Source organism: Emys orbicularis, chromosome 7 (assembly GCF_028017835.1).
Source record: "Emys orbicularis isolate rEmyOrb1 chromosome 7, rEmyOrb1.hap1, whole genome shotgun sequence".
Lineage (NCBI taxonomy): Eukaryota > Metazoa > Chordata > Testudines > Emydidae > Emys > Emys orbicularis.
In genome coordinates, this window is record NC_088689.1 from 31,725,875 (window position 1) to 31,752,652 (window position 26,778).

At 40.6% G+C, this 26,778-nt stretch overlaps 1 protein-coding gene across 1 annotated transcript in view; it reads left to right on the forward strand.

Annotated features, from left to right (window-relative positions):
* The window catches only part of BTAF1 (B-TFIID TATA-box binding protein associated factor 1), a 109,271-nt gene extending 82,729 nt beyond the window's left edge, over positions 1–26,542 (forward strand). The window contains exons 27-38 of the mRNA XM_065407237.1: positions 7,564–7,685; positions 7,773–7,940; positions 8,159–8,236; positions 8,319–8,448; positions 9,220–9,361; positions 9,540–9,670; positions 10,130–10,255; positions 11,248–11,400; positions 12,838–13,049; positions 16,081–16,240; positions 25,876–26,046; positions 26,393–26,542. Coding sequence (XP_065263309.1) covers positions 7,564–7,685; positions 7,773–7,940; positions 8,159–8,236; positions 8,319–8,448; positions 9,220–9,361; positions 9,540–9,670; positions 10,130–10,255; positions 11,248–11,400; positions 12,838–13,049; positions 16,081–16,240; positions 25,876–26,046; positions 26,393–26,533 — 1,734 coding nt within the window. The 3' untranslated portion in view covers positions 26,534–26,542. The remainder of the gene's footprint in view (positions 1–7,563; positions 7,686–7,772; positions 7,941–8,158; positions 8,237–8,318; positions 8,449–9,219; positions 9,362–9,539; positions 9,671–10,129; positions 10,256–11,247; positions 11,401–12,837; positions 13,050–16,080; positions 16,241–25,875; positions 26,047–26,392) is intronic.
* The last annotated feature ends 236 nt before the right edge of the window (positions 26,543–26,778 follow it).

The following is a 26,778-nucleotide window of genomic DNA, read 5'->3' on the forward strand; positions in this document are numbered from 1 at the left end:
CTGGCTTTGGCTACACAGATGCGAGTATTAGAATCCGACTCTGAGGATAAAGGTACTGACAGTACTGCATTGCCATTGCTAAGTGCATCAAAAGAAAGTCAGATCCAGATTGGCCAAATACAACAAAGAAGAAGTTTTTAACAAAAACAACTCCAGAACTGAAGCAAAAGATAGACTTGAAAATTGCAAAAAAAAAAAATTTATGGCTGTAATATTCCCTTATCTGTTGAATATCCAGCTTTTCAAGCAATGATCAGCTGCATAAGGCCAGACTACAAAGCACTCAATTGAAAGCAGGTGAGCTGTTAGACATAGTTACTGCTGACTTCAGGGTAGAAGCATGCAACGAATTACATGAAAAGCAGTCACATTAATATAGGATGGCTGGAGTAATGTGCACAATGACCCAGAGATAACAGTGTGCAGATAGGGAAAACTGAGGGTTGTGTGTCAGTGGTTGATACTGGAAGTAATAAGAAGACCTGGAACATACTGTGCTACACTAGCAAGAAAAGCCAAGGCATTAGCAAATGAACTGTATGGCTATGTGCTAAGAGCTACCTGGCAGACGATGAGAAAAAGATGCAATACGTGAGAAGTGATTTGGAACAAGATGATGATGACACTTTGGTTACGTATGGATGTACGTCACATTGGCTAAATCTACTTGGACAAGATCTTGCACAAAGTATTTTGATTAAACATTTTGTAGATTTACAGAAGTATTTTCATAATCACAATCCGCCTAAAGCCTTGTTAAAAGAATGCCAAGGGCATGTAAACACCCAAATTCCTGGTGACACTCAAAGAAACAGTCAAATAACATGCCTGGAAACACACGTTAAAAATTTGCTGCACTATCTCAAGATTGTGAGTGATCATGAGTAGGGCCCTACCAAATTCACAGTCCATTTTGGTAAATTTCATGGTCATCGTATTTTAAAAATATTGAATTTCATAGTTTCAGATATTTAAATCTTAAATTTCATGGTATTGTAACAAGGCATGAATATGTATTTAAAAACCTAAACATATAAAGCCCTTAAGTCAGCATTTCTCAAACTGGAGGGTCCTGATCCAAAAGGGAGTTGCAAGGCTATTGTAGGCAGTATTGCCACCCTTACTTCTGCGCTGCCTTCAGAGCTGGACAGCTGGAGAGCAGCGGCTGCTGGCCGGGCACACTGCTCTAAAGGCAGTGCCACCACCAGCAGTAGCGCAGAAGTAAAGGTGGGAATATCATACCGTGCCACCTTTACTTCTGCGCTGCTGCTGGCAGCAGCACAGCCTTCAGCGCTTGGCACCTGGCTAGCAGCTGCTGCTCTTCTGCTGCCCAGCTCTGAAGGAAGCGCAGAAATAAGGGTGGCCCCCCTACAATAGCCTTGCAAACCTCCGTTTGGGTCTTGACCACCCCCATTCCCCCAGTTTTGAGTATAGGGTAAAAGTACACAAAAATACAGATTTCATGGTGGAGACCAGATTTCACGGTCCGGGACATGTTTTTCACGGTCATGTATTTGGTAGGGCCCTAATCATCAGGCAGAACTTGAAGATAAAATGATCAGTGTAACTAATAATCAAGGGATTTACCAAGAAGCAAAGAACTCAATAAGTCAGTCGAAACCAGTTGCTGTTGCATGCAATGTATGATTTGATCTACTGATAAATGAAGATCTAGCACTAAACAAAGCAAAAGGACAAAAGGTACAATTAGTCCTTTGCACATGTTGGCCAACTAAAGAAACTGTCAGCTGAGCAAGAAGGAATTGCAAGGCAGTGGTTGTTCAGCAAAAATCCTGACTCTCTCTCCCATATTTACTTACAATTAAAGTAGAAGAAACTCCATGTCTAAAGTCAGTTTTCATCCACTATCAAGGGAAAAGTTTCCCCTCAAACATCATGAAAAAAAATCTGAAGAATGCTGACATTCCATTTGACTTCATTGAACTTAAGATGCAGTTGCATCTGTGTCCAGTGAATTCAGCAAGCATAAAATTAATCTTTTCAAAATGGGATACATCCATTCAAAACTGAGGAATAAGTCAGTGTATCCACTATATAAAAGCTGTTCGGTTACAGAATGCCCAAATGGACCTGGACTGATAGTCTGGACCTCTGCATGCTTCTGATTCGTAATGCTTCAAGCCTACAACTCTGCATTACTGTCGTTTCATATAATCTTATGTTTTTGACTTCTGTTTCAATAATATTGAAAACTGAAATATGACATGTATAAATTCCTTGAGAAAATACCAAACAAAAACTTATATAACCATTCCAATGTTCAATACTAAAATATGTAATTATAATACTATGTCCACTGCAGTTTTACTTTTTATTTTCACAGCCCTAAATTAATCTCTGAATCTGTGTTATGTAACCACAATTTGAATATGTAACTAAAACTAAGTGTAATGTGGTGTACATTAAGGGATTTTAAAAAAAATATTTCACTAAACTGGGACTACTAGTTTTTCCTGGACCAGTAAAAACCATAATTTTATCTGGTATTTACCAGAGGTGGTTTTTACAATGCCATCCCTGCTTTCCATTCTCTGTAACTTGAAGCAAGAATGGTGGTTAATTTAATCTGAACACCATATGCAATAAAATATCCAGAAGGCAAAAGGAAGAGGGAATTCTGGCATATGAACATAAAGATATCTTTGTAGATCCTAATATTTCCCACAGTACCTGACTAATGGGCTAGGCCTTGGTCTGTGTGAATATCTGAGACCGTTCAGCATTGTTACTAGGCAACCCCCGGGTTTGATCATGCTCCTCACTTTCACTCACCAGAAGTTCTCCCTTAGTGGTTTCCCTCTCTTGGGCACTTTTAAAAAATAAATAAACTTTTGTGCAATAACAACCTTTTTACCCCTCTCTGAGGATGTCTTGTCCTGAGCAATATGGAAACACTGAGGCATTTGTTCCTCTGGGCTCTTCAGTGCAGCATGGCATCTCCTTTCCATGTGCTCCCCAATCATGATGAAGCAGCATAATAAGTAGTGAGTGAAGTCTTAAGAGATGCTTTTGTTTTGTAAAACAGCATTCCCAATCAGCAGATAGAATGAACTGTCCGTACCCGTTCACAGCCCCCATCCCTCACTCCACCAGGGTATGACCCCTGTCACTCAAGAAGCCTTTACACACCACAAAAAGGTTGTGGATCAGAGGGAGTAGTAGTTTCAAACAAATTTGCAAAGGAACAGATCACTTCTCTCCCTCCCCCCCCCCCCCCCCCCAATCCCTAGACAATATAAGACATGCTGCACAAGCCCATGGTGGCTCTCATTTGAAATCCAGCCAAAAAAAGGAGACCGCAAAAAATCTCATGGGTAAATATCTGTTTTCAAATAGTTCTGAAATCCGGTAATCTGATTTTATTTTCTATGAGGGAAATACGTGCATAGTTACAAAGTTGATTTAGTATTAGAACTTATTACTAAATCATCAAAGTCTTCTAAAATTTTAAGAAAAACTCTTCAACCAGGTCTACACTACAGACTATATAACTACGTTTCTCAGAGGGTTGAAAAATCCATACCCATGAGTGACGCAGGTCTATTGACCTAACACCTCATGTAGATGGTGCTATGTCAACGGGAGAGCTTTTCCCTTCGACATAGCTTACTGCTTCTCGGGAGATGGATTAACTATGCCGACAGGAAAAGCTCTCCTGTTGGTGTAGTAACATCTTCACGAAAGCACTACGGGGTGCTACAGCACTGTAAAAATAAATAAATAAATAAATGGAGATATCTTATCTCCTAGAACTGGAAGGGACCTTGAAAGGTCATCGAGTCCAGCCCCCTGCCTTCACTAGCAGGACCAAGTACTGATTTTGCCCCAGATCCCTAAGTGGCCCCCTCAAGGATTGAACTCACAACCCTGGGAACAAGAGGCATGGCTAGAGATGCGAGGGTCTGGAAAAACGTGAAACTTTCAGGGGAAAAAAGAACTGTTTTTTATTGCCCACGCCCCGTTTTCTTTTCCTGACGCCTGGCACGAAAAAAAATTTGGAAATGGTGGGGAAAATTGAAAATTCTGTGCGAAATATTTTCTTTCAGAATGAACAGTTAGTGTTTAGAGTAGTCTTATTACTGCTGCACTTCCGTCCTTCAAAATTCTTCTAATTAAATATTTCAAATGAAGTTACTTTATTTCAAAGACTCTCAACAATGACTTCATTTACAGACAAGGTGATGCTTGAATGGCAACAAAAAATTGACCAAACTCTCTCAAGGGTGATGCATGTTTCTGGTTCCTCACTATAAGGCTTGGTCTACACTTACCCCCCAAGTCGAAGTAAGGTACGCAAATTCAGCTACGTGAATAACGTAGCTGAATTCGACATACCTTACTTCGAACTTACCGCGGTTCAGACGCGGTCCACACGCGGCAGGCAGGCTCCCCCGTCGACTCCGCGGTACTCCTCTCGTCTAGCTGGAGTACCGCAGTCGACGGCGAGCGCTTCCTGGTTCGATTTATCGCGTCCACACCAGACGCGATAAATCGAACCCGGAACTTCGATTGCCAGCCGTCGAACTACCGCGGTAGTGTAGACATACCCTAAGTCACAGAAAAGAGTTATTGGCAGGAACCATTGAAACTATTAAGACCATCATGCCAGTCACCCAGCAGACATTCTTTGAGCAAGCCTCTTCTACAGTCAGAATATGAACATTTTAATGCAAACTGCAAGAAAAAGAATCAAGGAAGCACTTCGTCTGGCAGTACTTACAGATGTGTGGACGGATACATGGGGGGAAGAAATCCTCAACTGTATGATAACACCTCAACCTGTTTGTTTGTTTGTTTACAAGAGCACTGAAACAGGAGAACAGACATACAGCAGAGTATATATTAGTGAAATATGTGAAGTACCAGAGAAGACTGGAAGAGGGAAAGTATTTGCTCCTCTGCTGAGTGATAATGCCAGTAATAAGAAAGCAGCATGAGACATCATAATGGACAAATATCTACATATTACTGCAATAGGATGTGCTTCCCATGGCCTAAACCTGCTTCTTAATGACTACGTGAAGTTGGGCACACTGGAAAAGATCTTTAAAAGAGTAAAAGAAGTAATAAAACATGAAAACGCAGGGAGAAAAGCATGGTAGGAATATAATGGTAGCACTGAAGCTTTCTAGCAAAATAAGACTGGGAAGTGTGGTGATGTCATTTGGAAAGTTCAGTTTAAAAAAAAAAAATCTTCAAGAAACAGTGATAATTGAAGATCTTAAAGTGTATGACGCTGTACTTTAATGAGGATGTCTTTTGGGTTCACTTGCAGAACTCTGAAGACTTTATTGCTAGTTGCTTCTGCAATCACTGTAATTGACTCTCACAAAGCCCCTTTTTCAGACTTCCGTCAGCTTATGGCCAAGATAAAAATCAACTGTTTATGAGAAACTAAGTTAATCTCCACTCACAAGTCAGGAAGAAGTGAAAAACTGTATTCATAGATGGGAAGAATTTTAGCTGCAAACTAGTACATGCTGCTGCAAACCTCTTGAATCCAATGTTCTATGTTAGTGATGATAGCATTTGACTGCATTACTAAACAAGCATCACATTTGGGACTAGATGTTGGAAAAGTACTTTCAGAGGTTGCATATTACAGAACCTTTTCATATATGTGGTCCAGGAGTGCTATTTGGGAATCTACCAAGTATATTACTCCTACAGTGTGGTGGCAAGGCCTTTATACAACACAACCTCGGATTCCTCTTGCTTCTCATCTGCTTTCAGATTCCTCCATCTTCTGCAGCATGTGAAAAGAGACTGGTTGATATTTGGAAATAAACATGCAAAATCAAGAAACAGGCTAACATGTGAAAGACGTTGAGAAGCATGTTTCAGTTAGTGCAAATCTTCAATTTTAAAAGTACATGAAGATCATAACAAAAGTTCAGACAGGAGTTGTGAATCTTTCAGATCGATTCTGATTAGAGAAGTCACAAGCAAAATCTTAAACTGTTCTAGCATCATCAAGATATTGGTAACTAAACTGTTTAGCCAGCTATAAACAAGTATAATATAATTTTGCTTAAATTATGACACTTTTTAGTAGTGCGTTATCCTATATAGAGTCTGATGTTTACTGTAAAGTTTAGAGAGATGCTGAGACTTACCGTTTGTCCTTAATATTGTGCTGTTAACTACATTATAATGAATATGTAAAGACTCTCTCATCCCCATAAGCTTGATGGCGGCAGCAGCAGCATCACCCTCAAATCTCCCACCCCAACAAATCCAGGAAGGGTAGTTAATGGTAGTGGGAGCCCAGGCCAGCTTTCTGGCTCCCCTTCCCCCCCAGTTGCAGACTGAAGAAAGGGGGCAAGGGTGGGGCGACTGCAGAGTCCAGGAGGGAGTCAGATAGCGGTTGTCCAAGGGACACTTTTATCCAGTGGTGGGGAGGGGAAAGGGGACAGGCTGAGTCAGTGAGTTGGGGTTTGTGTCTGTGGTGCCATATACTTATAAGCAATTAAGGCTGAATTTTCAATCCGTCGCATGCATGGGGTGGGGGAGGTTTAGAAACCTGAAGATTTTTTTTTTTTTTTTAGAATCCTGTGATTTTGGGGGGGTTCTGACTCATGATTTTTGAATCTTGGGCTTGGTAATAATGAATATCAAAGCAAACAAAGGGTGGAGGCATCAGTCATGGATTTGGGGAGATCTTACTTGATGATTTTCCTTCAAGCATAACATATTCCAGTTTTCTGCCCTCTGCATGTTTTAATAACCAAGTAGTTGTACATTACACAGTGATGAAGACTGCAAAGTGAAACTGACTAGGATATTTGTGAGTTTGTCTTTGCAAGTGTTTCTGCTAATCCATATTCCAGCACCCGAGGAGCATTTTTTCCCCCCTCTTTTCTGTAAGTCTGTTAAGGAGATGGTGGGCTGATGTGGATACTTTTATGGGCAGTCCTTTGGGGCTGTTTTTTTTTTTTTTTTTTTAGAATCCTGTGATTTTGGGGGGGTTCTGACTCATGATTTTTGAATCTTGGGCTTGGTAATAATGAATATCAAAGCAAACAAAGGGTGGAGGCATCAGTCATGGATTTGGGGAGATCTTACTTGATGATTTTCCTTCAAGCATAACATATTCCAGTTTTCTGCCCTCTGCATGTTTTAATAACCAAGTAGTTGTACATTACACAGTGATGAAGACTGCAAAGTGAAACTGACTAGGATATTTGTGAGTTTGTCTTTGCAAGTGTTTCTGCTAATCCATATTCCAGCACCCGAGGAGCATTTTTTTCCCCCTCTTTTCTGTAAGTCTGTTAAGGAGATGGTGGGCTGATGTGGATACTTTTATGGGCAGTCCTTTGGGGCTGTGTGTGTGGGGGGGTTAATTATGGGATAGGCACCCAGAGCAATGCATGGACATCTATAGTAGTAGTAGTTTAAAAGTTTGATGAAATCAGGCTGGAGTTTGACAGTGCATGGCATATCCATCACACAAGCGTTTTGAAGGAAAGATTAATTGATTGCTCTAATCAAAACACCTGACTCTTTACACCTTTTGTCTCCTGCACTTTCTCCTTTCTAAAGGATGGTGTGAATTGGCTGGCATTTCTTAATAAGTACAAACTTCATGGAATTCTTTGTGATGATATGGGTTTAGGAAAAACATTGCAGTCCATTTGTATTCTTGCAGGAGATCATTGCCTCAGGTAAGCTGCTGTTCTATCATGCACTTTGAGGATTTTCTTTAAGATACTAAAAGTAACATTACGTTTTTAATGTTTGATACTCTAAAGGGCTCAAGAATATGCAAGAACTAAATTGGTAGACAGTGTTCCTCTTCCATCCTTGGTGGTTTGTCCTCCAACGCTTACAGGTCATTGGGTGGATGAAGTGAGTAAATTTTGTTCCAAAGAGTATCTCAGTCCTTTGCACTATACCGGACCTCCCACTGAAAGAGCAAGGTAAGCACTACATTGCAGAAAAAATACTTTGACTTGAAAATATATTCTCTATTTGATTAAGATTAATTTCAAAATTCTTTGTATTCTGCTGGAAAAAATAACTTAGCTTTTTATGTGGACAGTAAATCGTAGAATGTTTAAAGTACTTTTGTGGGTGGAAATGAAGACCTATTTATTTATATTTGCCCTGAACACTGTTTCTCCATATCTGTTTTAAGATTACAACACCAAGTGAAAAGGCACAATCTCATAGTAGCTTCATATGATGTTGTGCGAAATGACATTGATTTCTTCAGGTAAGAACTAATGTTTGCTTTCTTGCTTTCTTGCTTTATTAATATTTTTAAAATATTAAACAAGACTTCCTTTATTTCCTAGAAATATTAAGTTTAACTACTGTATTCTTGATGAAGGCCATGTAATCAAAAATGGAAAAACAAAATTGTCAAAAGCAGTAAAGCAGTTGACTGCCAATTATAGGATAATTCTTTCTGGGACACCAATCCAGGTAATTGCTACACACACTATTTCAAGAGGGTGGGAGTGGAAGAGGCAAAGGGAAATTATTTTTGCGGTTACTTCACTGTCCTCATGATCTTAGCTGTCCTGTTCAGTATATAGCTTATTATTGTGAAATAGCCATTATTGCTCTCCTGAACATCTGAGGCTCATGCTCACCATTTCACATATGGAAAAACCCACAGTGGTGGGGGGACTCTGAAGTACTCCCACTCCATTTTTTTCCAAACTGTTTCAAAGTGGGTTGGTCTTCCATCTTTATGGAACCTAGGGGGTTCCATTCCAAAAACTCATGGCACATGATCATCATATCAACTCGAAGTTCCTCTCATTTTGAGCCCCCTTGTGCTATATAAGACCTCTCTCCTTGGGATGCCTGCCTCGCATTGAGTTGAGGTCACCAATGCCCTTAGGGTACTGCCACTCTCTCTCTGCGGCTATACAGAGGGCATGGTTTGATTGATGCCTGGAGGTGTTGGGAAATCCAGTCATCAATTATGGAGTACACATTCTGAAGTCACTTTGGTTCTGGCCTATGAAGGTACCATTGGGGCCTTCACCTTACCTAATCCTCGATTTCATCCCCACCCAGCTGTCAGTCTCCCAGACACCCAAAACAGCTAAAGGATCATAATTGGTGTCGAGAGCTTCATTGCACTGTATTATAGGGTAAAAATTAAAAAATAAGGAAATACTCCATAATATTGGAAACTGTTTTCAGTTTTGGAAATGTTTTAACGAATCTTTCTCTTATCTTCAGAATAACGTTTTAGAGTTGTGGTCACTGTTTGACTTCCTTATGCCAGGATTTTTGGGTACTGAACGCCAGTTTGCAGCTCGTTATGGCAAACCAATATTAGCAAGTAGAGATGCTCGGAGTTCCAGTCGAGAACAAGAGGCAGGTAAGGCACAAGCTCCAATCTATTTTCTTGCTTGTTTCTTTGTAACTCAAAATTGCTAGTGAAAACATCAAACGGTTCAATATCCCAGTATAAAGTCTTTCTGTTTATGATGTTTGAAGTAATTTGCTTCTTTGTTGTGATTTTTAAACTATTTGCTACGTCTGCTGTTGACACCTAGGAGTTCTTGCAATGGAAGCACTGCACCGTCAAGTATTGCCATTTCTATTGAGAAGAATGAAAGAGGATGTACTACAGGATCTTCCACCCAAAATTATTCAAGATTATTACTGTACTCTCAGTTCTCTACAGGTAAGTTTTTAAAAAGCAAGATATAGAATCTCTCTGGTACTCGGCATCTGCTCTGCACTAGTTGGGACTACAAAGGAGCCAGTTGTAGGTCCATGATCCTGGGGTCAGTTCAGTGTGAGCCTTGACATATTTTAGACCACCTGGATTTGAAAATGTTTTCTTGTAAGGCTTAAAATTAAAAGGCATCACTAATGGGGGTCATTGTAGTAAATAATTTCCTAGCATGTATTACTTAGACAAATTTGCAAATTTATGCATATTTACTTGAAAAGTAAAATTTTCAAGTAATGAGTTTACACATAAACTGTGGTATCAAGATTATGTTGAATAAGATAATTATAACTTTAAAAGTTTTCTTCTCCATTTGTTGCATTATTAGGCAGTCTGGAATTTAAATTTTCTCATTCTTGTTTTATATTAAACACACACTCCTTTCTTTCACCTGGGGGGGCCCTACAGGTTCAGCTTTATGAAGATTTTGCCAAGTCTCGTGCCAAATGTGATGTTGATGAAACTGTTTCATCTGCTTCACTGAATGAGGAGACTGAAAGGCCAAAGCTTAAAGCTACAGGACATGTGTTTCAGGTACAGATTTCTTCAATAATTTGTGCTCTCTTGTTAATGTATTTCTAGTAGATTATATTCTAGTAAATCCTACTTAAATCCTACCCTACTGAAAAGAGTAATTTTGTACACTGGATGTTGAAATATAGTTCAAAGTAAATTCGGTTAAATCCTGAACCTACTGTTTAAATGAAGCAATTTCCATAGCTATGATCAACTTGTCTGGATTATAGTGTGAAGAGCTATGATGATTAAATTACATGTCTTATTTTAGAGTGAAACTTCCTGTTTAAAATATTTAAACTATAATAGGTTTTCTTTTACATATTCTGCTGAATTAATCCATATTTAAGTATGTCCATCTGCTAGAGTTTTTATTCTAAATTGGAAATGGATTATTAAAAGTTCTTATTTTTATCAGTGAATTTATTTAAATATCAAAAACTGTGCAGGTAAGAATAATTTTAGTCGTATCAGTGTTAGTTTCACTACAACAGTCTCGAACAGTGAAATTTTTATATATAAATATATATTATCCCATTGTATCTATTTTTCCACCCTAATGGAAAAGCAGGCAATGTTTTGTTTGGGTTGGGGAGAGGGAATTTCCCCCACCAGACTGAAATGGTGCATGACCACAATCCTTCATAAATTTGGATCCAAAAATAACTTAAGGTAAATTGGTACGGCAATACTTCTCTGAAGGGCCTCACACAGCTTCCAAGTCCCAATCTTGTTGTTTCAGAGTCACATAATGCTCTGATGAGAGAGGGCTTCATGCACTGTCCCCAGAGCAGGAACTAAGATTGCTAGCCAGCGGCAAGTTTTCAGCTGGAATTAACTTTTATTTAAAAAAGTGTATGATACAAACATCTTTAAAAATCTATGTTGTCGTCAAGCTTGTGAAATTATGGCCAAGTGGGCTACAACATTAAATATCAATTTTGTTCACCCTATTTTCCATAATCTTTAGTTGCTGCTAATCTCACCACTTTTCTCTCAAAATTTAAAAGGCATTGCAATATTTACGAAAACTGTGTAACCATCCAGCATTAGTGTTAACAACCCAGCATCCAGAATACAAGAGAACCACAGAGCAGCTTGCAGCTCATAACTCATCCCTTCGAGATATCCAGCATGCGCCTAAACTGTCTGCTTTAAAACAAGTAAGTATACTTAAAATGTATTATGTATCCCAAAGTTCATAAACGTATGTATTGTTCTGGAGTTACTGTGATTATTGTATAACTGTGTTTTTGAAAAAAAATCAATTAGAAATTTAGTTTATTTAAAAAATTAGTTAACCTGTCCTTGAGTGTCTGCCATATTTCTGGTTTTACAGTCCCACTTTCCTGTTTTGTGTGTTTGGTTATTTTGGGGGTGGGCGGGGAAGGAGGAAGCTGTTAAATAATTTCTCTCAGTCATTGCTTTGCAAAAGAATCCACACAAACAGAAGAAACTGAGACCCCTTGCAGTCAATGTGTGATGCTGAATTTGAGCTGGACTATTTGATTTTACAGTGAAGCTGATCATAAACAAAGTGCAGTTACATAACAAAGTGCCAGCAAACAATCTGGAAAAAGGGGGAGATATTTTGTCCCTCTAATCTTTGTTATATTAAGCAAAGATGTTACAAGTAATAGCAAGTTTAAAAGTTTCAGGCAGAAGTGATTTTTAAATTGATGGGGGTTTTTAAATGCAATTTCCATGTAAAATTGACTGTACTGCACTATTTTTTTAACCAAGTGTTCACTCTTAGCATGGGACCACCATTTTCAGGCAAGTAGCTATAACTTGTCTCTACAAATTTTAATCCAAGGCATTTCTGCTCTTTCTATATATATTTGGAAATGATCACTAGAAATATTTGCTAAAATTTAATTTTTTAGAAAATAGTACTACATTTCTTAAGAAAATAGGCATACATAATTTAAAAAATGGGATATGTACGAAGTGTTGATTTTGTACAAATACAGAAGTTATGTAGTTATTGCATGGAGATCTAATTATCTCTCTAATCCTGCATTGTAATCTGTGTGGGCACAGCAGTCTGCACACATGAATCACAATACAGGATCAGGCCTTAGTCATTGTTTTTTCAAGTGCTTTAGGGTATCTGAAGTATGAAAGTTGCTTATCTGTTCTTTGTTACTTTACTGCTTCCTTTTACTCTTAGCAGAATATTGTTTGACCTGTTTATTATAGAAGAGACCTCTGGTGATTGAAGACATTGACTCAATTTTCTATATAATCACACATGGTTATGTATTTTTAAGTAAGCTATACCCTCTTACTAATCTAATATTGATAGAAAACTATTTGTTTAAAACCAATTTTTGTGGAAACAAGATAAGAGATTTAATATTTTCTGCCAGATTTTGCAAGTCCTTCATAGTGTGAAAGGCTCTACAGTCAATATTCCTTGTTTCCTACAGAATTTGACTCATAGCTCATTACATACCCTGCAGGAATTTGTTAATTTAGAGAGAGTGAGTGTGTCTGTGTAAATTATTTTATTCACTTCTGCCAGCAGTGTAAATATAACTATTTACAAGAGAGACATAATCCATTGTGGTAACTTTTATTTTAAAATTTACTTGAAGCTACTACTAGACTGTGGTTTGGGAAATGGTGGCTCTTCAGAGAGTGGCACAGAAGCTGTTGTGGCTCAGCACAGGATACTTATCTTCTGTCAGCTCAAGAGCATGCTGGATATAGTAGAACATGACCTTCTCAAACCTCATTTGTCCTCTGTTACATATTTGCGATTGGATGGCAGCATACCTGCTGGTCAAAGGCATTCCATTGTCTCACGGTAAGTTCCTCTCTTTTTTTCCTCTTGTGTTTTAAGACAGACTACAATGGATGGCATTACTTACTTGAATACAGAATTGAAGTGGCTCTTGTCTCATGGGAGCTCTTGCAGTTTTTAATAAGATAGGGTACTATAATTTCTACTCGTGTGATCAGATTATACTGGCAGACCATCATTGCATAACTGATCTTGCAATTTGAATCAGATTAAGTGAACCAGTGTAAAGATGTGTTCACAAATATTAACTGATTAGCAAGGAACCATGTGTCATAAAATAAGCATCACACTTTTTAAAAAAAAAAAAATCATTAAATTAAATTCTGAATGACACTAGGCTTAAATTGTTAGGAAATCTTCACATGATAGGCTTTCTTCGGTTTGCTATTACTACAGAAGAGATTCCAAAATTTCAAATGTACTCAGAATATAGTGAATATACTTATAACAACAATTGAACTATGGAAACAGGTCTTTATTGTAAAGCCTAAAACATTTACTTGTGAGCTGGCTTGGTTACCTCTTTTGTCCACTGTTCATCTTACAGAGACCTGGATACAATCCTAATTCCTAAGTCTTGATCTATTGCAATGTTTCCAACTCTTGCAGTGATGAGTGTTTTTTCTTGAATAGGGGAGAATCTCAGGTTTCCTGTAAAATAAAAAATGAAATTTCTATTCCTCGTTGCAAAGAAAATCTTGAAAACGTGAAACAAATGTAATACTCAACCAGAAAGCAAATGAAAATAACCAAACTTTCATGATTTTTTTTGAACACTTACAATATTACTATTGTACTTTGTCACTCTGGCAGAGCCTTATATCCATAGGTCATTTGGCCTTCTGTTCAAAATTGTATGGTGCTCCTCAAGAAAAGGACTGGAGCCTTCCATATACTCTTGACATTCCCCCTCCCCCAAGCTGTGAGAGAAACGATCTTGAACAAAGACTGCATCTTCCTAGATTGTTTGACTTTTAGATGCATATTTTCACTTTTGTTTGTAAACATCTCTACCTTTATCTCTTTTACTCAGTATCACTTAATCCATGCTTTTTTCTTAAAAAACTTGTTTTGCTTTTATTATAAACCAATTCAGTGTTGTGTTTCGAAGGGAAGGGTGTTTTTACCCGTTATTTTAATAAATTGTAATGTGCTGTCTCTAACTTTAATATTGACTGTGACTATATAGTGATGGGTGCTATACAGTGCAAAGAAACATCTCTGAGAAGCTGGAGTTCACTACTTATTGTTACTTGCTAGGCAAGATTTGGGCTGGGGGAGCCTAGAAAAGTTTGCTGGTGAGGAAGACCAATTGATGTGGCAGGGAGCTGACAGTCTTATATCTAGTAACGCTCACGTTTGCAGAGGCAGAGAAGTAACACAGTGGCCCCCAGCTCTGGGTATTCCCGTCAGCATGTTACAATTAACATGGCCTTTGAAAGCACCAGCCAATAACTTCACAAGATAATACTCAAAACCCAATTCATCCTAGATTTAAACAGAGGCTTGTAAATTCAGTAGCCCACTTGCCAATGACAATTAGGAAAGTGTTTTCCCTAATGAGTAGAGTGTCTGCAGATTTAACTTTTTTATTTTATTTTTATTAAGTTTTCTGGCTGTTATGGCTCTGAACTAAGGAAGCCAGCACTGCAGTGGCTAACCTTGAGGGTGTGGAGCTGTTTGCCTCAAGACTGTGCTGCTGCTCATAGCTTTCATAGAATCTGAACATGGGAATCAAGACTGCTATTGTTAGTTTCATTGCTGTTTATCAGAACACGGAGGACAGCAATGAAACTAACTTTCAATCTGCTGCTGCTTTTGGGAAACTATGCATAGTCGTTCCTGTGGGAGGTGGAATAGAGTAAATCATACACAAGCGTGAGCAGCATTACTAGCAGCCCAGGAGGCTTAGAGAACAGCGAAGTGACAGCGACCAATTTTCCCACCCTTGTTCCTCTTTGGACTTCTGATCCCAACAATCAGGAGGTTCAAGCAGGAGGATTGGTGAAAAGAACATTCTCTTACCTGTAACAAAATGTCACTAGAATAGTATACTAGATCCCATATTTGTACTTCAAAAAATAATACATGGCAGTATTATATAGACTTCCTTTTTTAAACCCATTAGAATTCTAAATAGCCTGACACCAGTCCATGTCAATGGCATAGTTTTTTTGTTTTTTGTTTTTTCTTTCTTTTCAGTATTATAGCAGTGTGACCCTATTGTAAGGCTCTGTAAAGCCTGTTTAGACTAGTGTACCCTCCACTATTCACCTACAGTACTGCTGTCTCTGTTGACTATAGGCCAGATAGACAGAAGCCATTTGTCAATCCATGGCGACAGCTGTATCCAAAGACAGAGTTCCCATGGAGAGGGCAGGTAGCAGTACTGCTACCATCCCCTGGGAATTCAACCGGGCAAGGCAGCTTTAAGTTCCAGCCAGTGATCCCTAAGGAGCTATGCCTAGTCAGTGTACTGAATCAACATGCCCTGGCCAACCCCACCTGCATTAAGAGCTTGTACCAGTTGGTTCTGAATTCCCGAGCAGAATGGAGGTTGCAGGTGGTTTATACCATTGTGTCCCAACTACTGGCAATTTTTTCTACATTAACAAAAGTGAATTGGTGCAGCATTATTGGCATTGTAGCAGTGTTCTGATTTTTAGATTTGAGAATCATTTTAAGGAAACAAATGCCTTCATTCACATTAGCTTTTACCTTAACTAGTTTTTGATTTTGGGATGTGAGTTACTTTGTAAATAATGTAAAGTAGTTTTTACTGAATTATTTCCTCTTCTGGTGAGCTACAATCTCTGCCTGTGTAAATTAACCTCTTTCAGGTGACCAAAAAAAAAAAAAAAGGCTTTACAACAAGCAGTGAAAAATATGATGTCAAAAGTGATTATATACAATATTAATTATTAATTTAATTACTTGTAGTTTTGTTCCATTTCATTTCTGCAGTCACTCTTATGAATTGCTAAATACTTGATTTTTTTTTTTGATTTTTTTTTAAATATTTTTGTATATATAGGTTTAATAATGACCCATCCATAGATGTTCTTTTGCTCACCACTCATGTTGGTGGACTGGGACTTAACTTAACAGGAGCTGACACAGTAGTGTTTGTGGAACATGACTGGAACCCAATGAGAGATCTGCAAGCAATGGATCGAGCGCATCGTATTGGGCAGGTAAAATACCAATTGTTAATCTTTCATGAGTTATCAGAAACACCTTTTTTGTTCCCGCAGCCCAGGGTTTCCCACAATTTTTGGTGTTTGTGTTGCTCTCCTCTCTCTGCAGCTCATGGACAGACAAGAGTTTTGGAGTTGCATAGTCTGGCCACACCTTCTCAGCTCCTGCTTGATTTCAGTTTCTCTGCTTTCATGGCAGCATGTGGATAGTGGTTTTTACAATTCCTGCCTTCACGTCTGGCTAAGGGGGCTTTTTTTTTTTTTTTTATCCCCTTCAAAATTTGGGGCAGTGGTGAGCAATGATCTCCCTCCTCCCCCCAGGCCAGTTTTTAGCCAGGTGTTGGAAACCCACAGAGCCTTAGGTACAGTGCCTCCCTGCTGACTGCTCTGCTGCACCTGGAAGGTGCAGAGGTACAGCAGAGCAGCCTGAAAAGCACCAAACGGTGCTCCATCTACCCACGGCTGTATCCTTTCTTATTCCATTTTCTTCCCTCTCAATGTTAAAATCCGGCATGGAGATCATTGGTTCAGCAACTACTTGGTGAAGGAATCCATCAGCTATCGCATCCAGGAAAATCTGAGCCCTATTGTTATTAGTAGCACTTGTCCTCCAGTCTATATCTGGGAAGTTAGTCTCCCATGATCACACAATAAGAAGAAAACAAAGTAAGAAGTGGGACCACTAAACACTGAGGATGGAGTGGAGGTTAAGGATAATCGAGGCATGGCCCAATATCTAAACAAATACTTTGCCTCACTCTTTAATGAGGAGCTTAGGGATAATGGTAAGATGACAAATGGGAATGAGGATATGAAAGTAGATATTACCACATCCGAGGTAGACGCCAAACTCGAACAGCTTAATGGGACTAAATCGGGGGGCCCAGATAATCTTCATCCAAGAATATTAAAGGAACTGGCACATGAAATTGCAAGCCCATTAGCAAGAATTTTTAATGAATCTGTAAACTCGGGGGTTGTACCGTATGATTGGAGAATTGCTAATATAGTTTCTATTTTTAAGAAAGGGAAAAAAAGTGATCCAGGCCTGTTAGTTTGACATCTGTAGTATGCAAGGTTTGGGGGAAAATTTGAAGGAGAAAGTAGTTAAGGACTTTGAGGTCAATGGTAATTGGGACAAAATACAACATGGTTTTACAAAAGGTAGATCGTGCCAAACCAACCTGATCTCCTTCTTTGAGAAGGTAACAGATTTTTTTAGACAAAGGAAACGCAGTGGATCTAATTTACCTCAATTTCAATAAGGCATTTGATACGGTTCCACATGGGGAATTATTAGCTAAATTGGAAAAGATCGGGATCAATATGAAAATTGAAAGGTGGATAAGGAACTGGTTAAAGGGGAGACTACAACGGGTCATACTGAAAGGTGAACTGTCAGGCTGGAGGGAAGTTACTAGTGGAGTTCCTCAGGGATCGGTTTTGGGACCAATCTTATTTAATCTTTTTATTACGGACCTTGGCACAAACAGTGGGAATGTGCTAATAAAGTTTGCGGATGACACAAAGCTGGGAGGTTTTGCCAGTACAGAGAAGGATATCATACAGGAAGATCTGGATGACCTTGTAAACTGGAGTAATAGTAATAGGATGAAATTTAATAGTGAAAAGTGCAAGGTCATGCATATAGGGATTAATAACAAGAATTTTTGTTATAAGCTGGGGACGCATCAGTTGGAAGTAACAAAGAAGGAGAAGGACCTTGGAGTATTGGTTGATCACAGGATGACTATGAGCCGCCAATGTGATATGGCCATGAAAAAAGCTAATGCGGTCTTGGGATGCATCAGGCGAGGTATTTCCAGTAGAGATAAGGAGGTGTTAGTACCGTTACACAAGGCACTGGTGAGACCTTATCTGGAATACTGTGTGCAGTTCTGGGTCTCCCGTGTTTAAGAAGGATGAATTCAAACTGGAACAGGTAAAGAGAAGGGCTCCTAAGATGATCTGACGAATGGAAAACCTGTCTTATGAAAGGAGACTCAAAGAGCTCAGCTTGTTTAGCCTAACCAAAAGAAGGCTGAGGGGAGATAAGATTGCTCTCTATAAATAGATCAGAGGAATAAGTACCAGGGAGAGAGAGGAATGATTTGAGCTCAGTACCAATGTGGACACAAGAACAAATGGATATAAACTGGCCATCAGGAAGTTTAGACTTGAAATTATACGAAGGTCTCTAACCGTCAGGAGTGAAGTTCTGGAACAGCCTTCCAAGGGGAGCAGTGGGGATAAAAGACATATCTGGCTTCAAGACTAGGCTTGATAAGTTTATGGAGGGGATGGTATAATGGGATAGATCAATTAATTGCCAAAATTAGGCTTTGACTATTAGCGGTAAATATGCCCAATATCCTGTGATGGGATGTTAGATGGGGTGGGATCTGGAGTTACTACAGAGAATTCTTTCCTGGGTGTCTGGCTGGTGAGTCTTGCCCACATGCTCAGGGTTTAACTGATTGCCATATTTGGGGTTGGGAAGAAATTTTCCTCCAGGGCAGATTGGCAGAGGCCCTGGGGTTTTTTTGCCTTCCTCTGCAGTATGGGGCACGGGTCACTTGCTGGAGGATTCTCTGCACCTTGAAGTCTTTAAACCACGATTTGAGGACTTCAGTAGCTCAGACATAGGTTAGGGGTTTGATACAGGAGGGGTGGGTGAGATTCTGTGGCCTGCGTTGTGCGGGAGGTCAGATAGACGATCATAATGGTCCCTTCTGACCTTAAAGTCTATGATTCTACCCACTGGAGCAGCTGTGACTCCAACATGTGGGGGAGGGGAAGGACTAGGAGTCTATGGGCAGAGCAGGAAGAAGCTCCAAGGATGAGGAGGACCGCAATCAGCTGACTCAAGGGGCCCCTGGAGAATAGAGGGAACAGAATTGTGGGGTTACAAATGCTCCCCCAAAGTCCTAAAATGGGTCCTGAGCACCCTGATAAAAGCAGGGCTCATAAGCACCCTCCTCCTTCCCAATTTGGCCAGGAGGGCTCTGGAAGTGTTTCCTTTCCCTCACTCCCTGGCGGAGTAGGATCCAGCAGGTGAGGACTCTTAAGATCTCAGACTTTTTAAAAAATTGTTTTCCTTAACCTCCGAGGATAGTACAAGAAGCAATGGGCTTAAATTACAGCAAAGGAGGTTTAGGTTGGACATTAGGAAAAACTTCCTAACTGTCTGTAGTTAAGGATTGGAACAAATTGCTTAGGGAAGTTGTGGAATCTAAGTCATATTAGAGATTTTTTAAGAACAGGTTAGACAAACATCTGTCAGGAATGGTCTAGTTATTACTCTAATCCTGCCTTGAGTGCAGGGGACTAGACTAGATGACCTATTGAGATCCCTTCTGGTCCTAATCCTCTGTGATTCTGACCTCCTGGATATGGGAGTAATAGTCGTCCCTCAGAAGAAAGATGCTTAGGGTTCTACTCAATCTTCTTTATCACTGAGAAGCATACAGGAGGAAACCAAGCCAATTTTGGTTTCAAAAGGCTCAACAAGTGGATGAAGAAAATGAAGTTCTGGAAGGAGATATTAACCGCTACAATGTCATCCCTGTCCCAAGGAGACTTTCTGACTTAGTGGATCTGGAAAATGCATACCTTGACAACCCAATCAGACTGTGCCATCACAGGTTCCTAAGGTTTACTTATGATAGAAGGCATGCTCAATATGACGCTCCATTCGGCTTGTCCTCAGCCCCCCTGAGTCTTTACAAAGATGGTGGTGGTAATCATAGCCAGACTCAGGTCACAAGGGATCCACCTGTACCCCTTCCTAGAGATGACATTTTAATCATAGCTCCATCCCCACCAACAACATGCAGAACTATGTCCCTGACCTTGAATTTCCTACAGGCACATTGGTTTATTATCATCAAGAAAAACTCCTTCATTCTGTTCACCCAAATAACTCACTTGGGAGCAGACATAGACACCTCAATAGCAAGGGTAATATCCATCTCTAGAGATGTTCCAGAAGATTCAAGACATCCTCCCATTGTTTTGGAACTGCAAGAGGCCCACTTTTGCATTGAGCCTTCAACTGCGAGGTGTCCTAGTATCATGCATAGAGATTACTCCATCATACATCAGACCCCTTTTAAGGCTTCAGCTTAAAAGGGGGGAGGGATAGCCCAGTGGTTTGAGCATTGGCCTGCTAAACCCAGGGTTGTGAGTTCAATCCTTGAGGGGGCCACTTAGGGATCTGGGGCAAAAATCAGTATTTGGTCCTGCTAGTGAAGGCAGGGGGCTGGACTCGATGACCTTTTAGGGTCCCTTCCAGTTCTATGAGATAGATAGAGAGAGAGAGAGAGAGAGAGAGAGAGAGAGATACCTATCTGTCTGTCTATCTAATGTGTGTGTATGGGACTACTCCCCAGAATGCATGGAAGATCAAGTGAGGGTTTTGGAACAGGTAATTAAGTCCTTAAATGTTTGCAAGGGCATGCCCATGCACTTCCAGCTGTCTTGATCCTCATAGCTTCCACCAACCTGAAGGGCTGGGGACCACACCTGGGTTCCAAATAGCTCAAGGCATATGGAACCTGGAGGAAAAGGACCCAAAGCAGAAACCTCCTACAACTAAGAATGGTCAAGCTGTTGCTATGAAGGTTCCAGTCCAGCCTAGAGAGGAACCACATCCTGATTCAGTCAGACAACATGACCATGGTTGTATATGTGAACAACCAAGGGGGAACCAAGCCCAGCACTACATGTCAAAGCAACAGAAATCATGCAGTGAGTGGAGCATTCTCTCCTCTCTTAAGGAAGCTCACATAAAGGGAGACTTGAACCAGAAGGCAGACTGGCTCAGCAAGCACAAAGTGAATAACTCCTGGTGGTGTATGAATCCGGAAGTCTTCAAGTTAATCATCCAATTGTTCAGCCTGCCATTCTTCTTCATGTATGTGCAATGTGCCTCAGGTGGCACACTTCCAGGATTCAACACCGAATTTGGTCTGCTGGTTGGATCATTAATTTCCCCAGCTTGGGCTGGGTACTGACAAGGAGCATGATGTGAATGCTGAGCCATGCCCCCCGGCCTGCCATTAACTGACCTATTCATGAACCACATGAATGTGAAGAGACCAAAGTACTTCACCAGAGAAGTGGACCCCAGATCCATTGGGAGAGATGTCCTATCGTACAAATGGCTGCAGGGCCTCCTGTATGCGTTTCTACCCTTCTCATTATTATGGGAAGGTGGTTCAGAAAATAAAATGAGAACGGGTGACAGTAATATTGGTAACGCCACATTGACCAACGAGATCCTGGTTTTTGGACCTGATAATGGAAATGGAGACCACCGGTACAGCTCCCAAAGAGACAGGACATCAATTCTTCTCACAAGGTCCTCTGCTTTATCCAGACCTGAAATGGCTCTAACAAACAGCCTGACTATTGAAAGGGAAGCACTGTTATCATTGAGTCTGCCCTCCAAAGTCATCAGAACACTTTTCTTTTGGAAGAATATCGTCCTTGAAAGCATACTCCTGTATTTGGACTATGTTTTGTGGCTGGTGCCGGGAACATGAAGCCAATCCTAGAAATCCAGGAATTCCAGCTATCTTGGATTTTCCTCAAGAAGGCTTCAACAAAGGTCTCTACCTCAGCACCATTACACATCAGGTGTCTGCCTTTTAGTAGCATGATATTCGCAGGATCTGTGGGTTCTCTGACAAAGAACCTCCGGGTAGCCAGATTCCTTATGGCAGTGCAGTTAGTCAAGCCAGATATTAGACCTCTTTTTCCCAAGTGGCACACCACTTGTACTGAGAGCCCTGACAAACATCCTTTCAAAGCATTGAGGTCTGTTTTTATTTGTCCATCAAAACTTGGTTTCTGATTGACACTTGCCTGGTGGACATGATGGCTGAGTTGGTGGTGCTCTCAATGCAGGAACTTTACTGCGTATTTCATCAGGACAGGGTGGTGCTCAGAACTCCAGAATCATTTATCCCAAAGGTGAACTCTTTCCATGATTCCCAAGAGGTGGTTCTACATTCATTCTGTCCAAGGCCATAGCCTCCTGAGGAGAGAGGGCATACTTTAGATCAGGGGTTCCCAAACTTGGTTCGCGGCTTGTTCAGGGTAAGCCCCTGGCGGGCCACGAGACACTTTGTTTACCTGAATGTCCACAGGTACGGCCGCTCGCAGCTCCCAGTGGCCGCGGTTTGCCGTTCCTGGCCAATGGGAGCTGTGGGAAGCGGCAGCCCAGCCTGTGCCACTTCCCGCAGCTCCCATTGGCCGGGAATGGCGAACGGCAGCCACTGGAAGCTGCAAGCGGCCATACATGCAGACGCTCAGGTAAACAAAGCGTCTCATGGCCCGCCAGGGGCTTACCCTGAACAAGCAGTGAACCAAGTTTGGGAACCCCTGCTTTACATGTCTCTGAAAATTTACCTCCAAGTACAGAGTCCACAAGGAGAGCAGGTGCCATATTTGTAGCCTTCCAGCCAAGGACTCAGAGCTTCCATCTCCTCTATTGCTCAGTGGATTAGATGATGCATTGTGGCAGCGTACAAGGCATTGGAGATTCTGGTTCCAGAAGGGATCGGAGCGCACTACATGATCCCTGGTGACCTCATGGGCTGAAAAAACTAATGCACCCACAGCAAAAATGTATAATGCAGTCAGCTGGTCAAATGCTACCATCTTTATCAAGCACTACAAGGTGGATTTGCTGTCCTCTGCAGACTTCAAGGCCAGATGGGACCATCATAACCATCTAGTCTGACCTTCTGCACAGTGCAGCCCCTTGCTCACCCACTCCTGTAACCTCTGGCAGACCCATAATCTCTGGCTGAGTTACTGAACTCAAATCAAGAGAGGACTTCAGGCTCTCAGCAAGACTTAGCCACAAAAAGCTTCACCAAAGCAGCAACAGAGCTTGTACACATTCTAAGCAAGCTAAAAAAGCTTTTTAAAAAAAAAATCAAAGAAAGCAAAAACAGGGAAGAAAAAGCATAAAAGAACTAGGTAGTGTGAATCTTCTGATTCCTCTTCCTCCTCCATAGAGATTGATAAATTGTTGGGCTCTGACTCCGATCAGAACTGGGGAAAGACTTCAGCAAAGGTTTACACCCCCCCCCCCAAGAAATGGATTATTTAGATTCAGCCTGAACAAAACCCTGAGAGTAAGCCTCTGAGCAAATTTCTCCTCTCAAAATCCTTCTCAGTGACCACAGTTACTGTGGGATGAATGGGATAAGCCAGACAAGGAGAACCACATTAACAGAAATTCTTAGGTTCTGTACGATCCAGAGATCAAAAATCCCAATTACTGAGATACCAAAAGTTGATGCTGTAGTGTTCCCGACTAAAGATATTCTATTACCCTCTCAGAAGGTGAGTTCTACCCAAAGAACTCCATGGATAGAAAATTGGAGACCACTCTCCAAAACAAACAAAAAAACATAGAGGCCTCTTCAGCCTTCCTGTTCCTAGCAGCTGCTTCCTTTGCGAGGGCATCTGTGACCTGGCTGGAAGATCTTGGAGCTCTCAAGGATACAGAGCCACCCTGACTTTTTGTGTATTTTAAAGAAAGTTTCCCTGGAGACTGTGTAAATTGTTGCTGACACCTCAGTGGATGCGATAAGATTCTCAGCCAAAGCCATGACACCCAGCTCAGTGACCAAGCACCCACCACCTATGGCTCCATCCCTTGAAGGTGCATAGCCACTCAAAGCAGATACAGTAAAATCTTAACAGTCCCAATGCCACATGGTGCCTTTAAAAGAATACAGACCGACCTTCAGACAAAGGTGTTCCTTTTGGCCTTTGTCCTCACAGAACACCAGCAAAGAGAGAGCATGTTCTCCTGAGAAAAGCCGTAGAACTATGATACAGGAGGAAAGCCTCGAGGGAACCCTGCCATTCCCGAAACCTCTTTATGACAAAGACCGCATAGGTCTTTGCCAGGAGCTGAAGCTTAGGGGCAGGTTGCCCCATTTCCTGGATGAACAAGTTGCTTCAACCACAGACTAGTGAGTCAGGGATACTCCCTTGAGTTATGGGCTCCATCCCATCTGTTTTTCATCTAGTCCTCCATCTCAAATGACCCTGTGAAACACGATCTAATCCAGAATTTGACTGCCACCTAGTCAAATGCTACCACTTCTTTATCAAGTACAAAGAGACTTCTTGTCCTCTGCAGAGGCATCCTTTGGCAGGGAGGTTCTGCAGGTGGTGGCCTGAAAATGATTTTGCCTTTTTAAACAAATATTCTAGATTGGGAGACCATTTCTGACCTTTTCTATAACCCTCCCTACATCTATTTACTGCTTGCTGCTTCCCAGACATCAAGAATTGTGGAAGATGCTGGGCTGTAGAATGAAAAATTTCTTACTGATAATTTCCTTTCTGCTAGCAGCATCTCCCACAGTTCTACTCACCCGAGATGGCTCATAAGTCAAAGATCAGATATTAAGTGGAATCGTTCCCATATGACTGTCTTCCTTGGTCTAATGTATATAGTTATTTATTTACCTCTGTAATATTTATTCATGATGATATGCAAGTTTTACAGCTTTGGAATAACTCCTCTGGAAGTAGGCAGGAACTAGGGGGGGGCATGGCCAGACCATGTGGTTTTGAAACTCTGCTTCGCCTCTGTTAGCTGCAGAGAGAGGAGAGCAGCCCAAAAGTCAAGAATTGTGGGAGGCTGCTAGCAGAATGGAAAATTTCTTACGGATAATTTTCCTTTCTGTCACTTGATGAATTGGTATAAGCCTGCATAACAGAAAACACCGGAGCTTGTGCTTTTTAATACATGGTTTTCATATTATTTTTTTCAAGTACAGTTAGGCTTGATCAAACACCTGAATGAGGAAAGGAACATTTTACATTGGCTAGCATGTAGGCTCAGGAGATAGCTCTAGATTTTCCTTTCGGCTCTGCCAGTGACTAACCGTGATCTTAGTCAAGTTACTTAAACGTCCTGTGCTTTAGGTTTCCATTTGTAAAGTATCTCACAGAGTTTGAGGTTTAATTCGTGCTTGTAAAGCACTTTTGAGAGCCTCAGGTGAAATTATTTTCCCCCTGGTCTGTATTCTTGTTGGGATGTACTGTTCTCATCTTGACTTAACCTCCCTTGGTGCATCCACTATCAACAAAGGCCTGAAATTGACTATCTCTAGAAGTACTGCTTGTAAAGACACTAATTCAGAAAAGCATTTAAGCATGTACTTAAGTGTTTTGCTGAAGTGGGGCGTAAAGGCCTTATTCTGAGAGGTATCAAGCATCCACAATACCTATTGACTTCAATGGGAGTTGTGTGTTCAGGATCATGCCCTGAATGAGTAGAAATGTTGCTGCTGAAAACAAGACTCTCCCTTTCCCCTCAAGGACATTATGTGCCTGGCTCATGTCTTGTGAGCTGGGGAGAACAAGAGACTAGGAAATCTAACTCCAGTCACTATAAGGCAGTAGAGAGCACTTTGTGAGCAGGTTGGCACTTTGTTTTTGGGACTGTTTTTTTGCCTTTACCTGTATGGCTCCACTCACTGAAAGCTGCCTCCTTCCCAGATCCTCTCTATCCCATGCCCTGGTTTGTAATTAACATTTTAAAACCATGTCTAGACACGTTTTAATATTTGTATAATGAGAATTTTTCCTTTCAGAAACGTGTTGTCAATGTGTATCGCTTGATAACGAGAGGAACTTTGGAAGAGAAAATTATGGGTCTGCAGAAGTTCAAAATGAATATTGCAAATACAGTGATTAGCCAAGAGAATGCTAGCCTACAAAGCATGGGAACAGATCAGCTTCTTGACCTATTCACTCTTGACAAGGTAAAGAATCATTTGCAAAATTATCTACTAAAAATAAGCATTTAGAGCTGCGAACATAAAAAATGCTGTGATGTGAATCCTATGATTATTGGTCAGACAAGCATTTGAAATAGAATAATGAACACCAAGATGTTCCCCAAGTAGCTGTTACCCTCATCCTCTTGGAATGGACTCCACAATGCTCCCTAAAGCACCAATATCAATCCTTCAGAGATGTTCCTGTGTTGATATGTGTAAAGGGAAACTAGGAATAAATAAGATGCTTGTGATTAATAAATATTATAGAACACTTTTTTTTGTTTTTTTAACTTAGTTTAAATGTGTCCATTTTTTTTTTTCTCTTAAGGATGGGAAAAGTGAAAAAGCAGATACTTCTTCTGGGAAAGCCTCTATGAAATCAGTTCTTGAAAATCTGGGAGAACTTTGGGATCCAGAACAGTATGATTCTGAATACAGTCTAGAAAGCTTTATGCATTCACTCAAGTAACCATCTTATATTCTTGATTCAATTGCTGCTAGTTCACGTATTTTTCTGCTGATATTCAGCAAATTTCAAAGCATATATAGTGAACCTATAGCTCAATATGTAAATAGACTTCTTGAAAGAAGAATCAGCAAAAGACTGGCACTGAATAGTGTCATATGTTTCACTGGGGGAGTTATTCTGTCTTAAATATTTGCACTGTATAAAAATTTAAATGTAAACATATCGTGAGGTGGTTTGAATTTTAC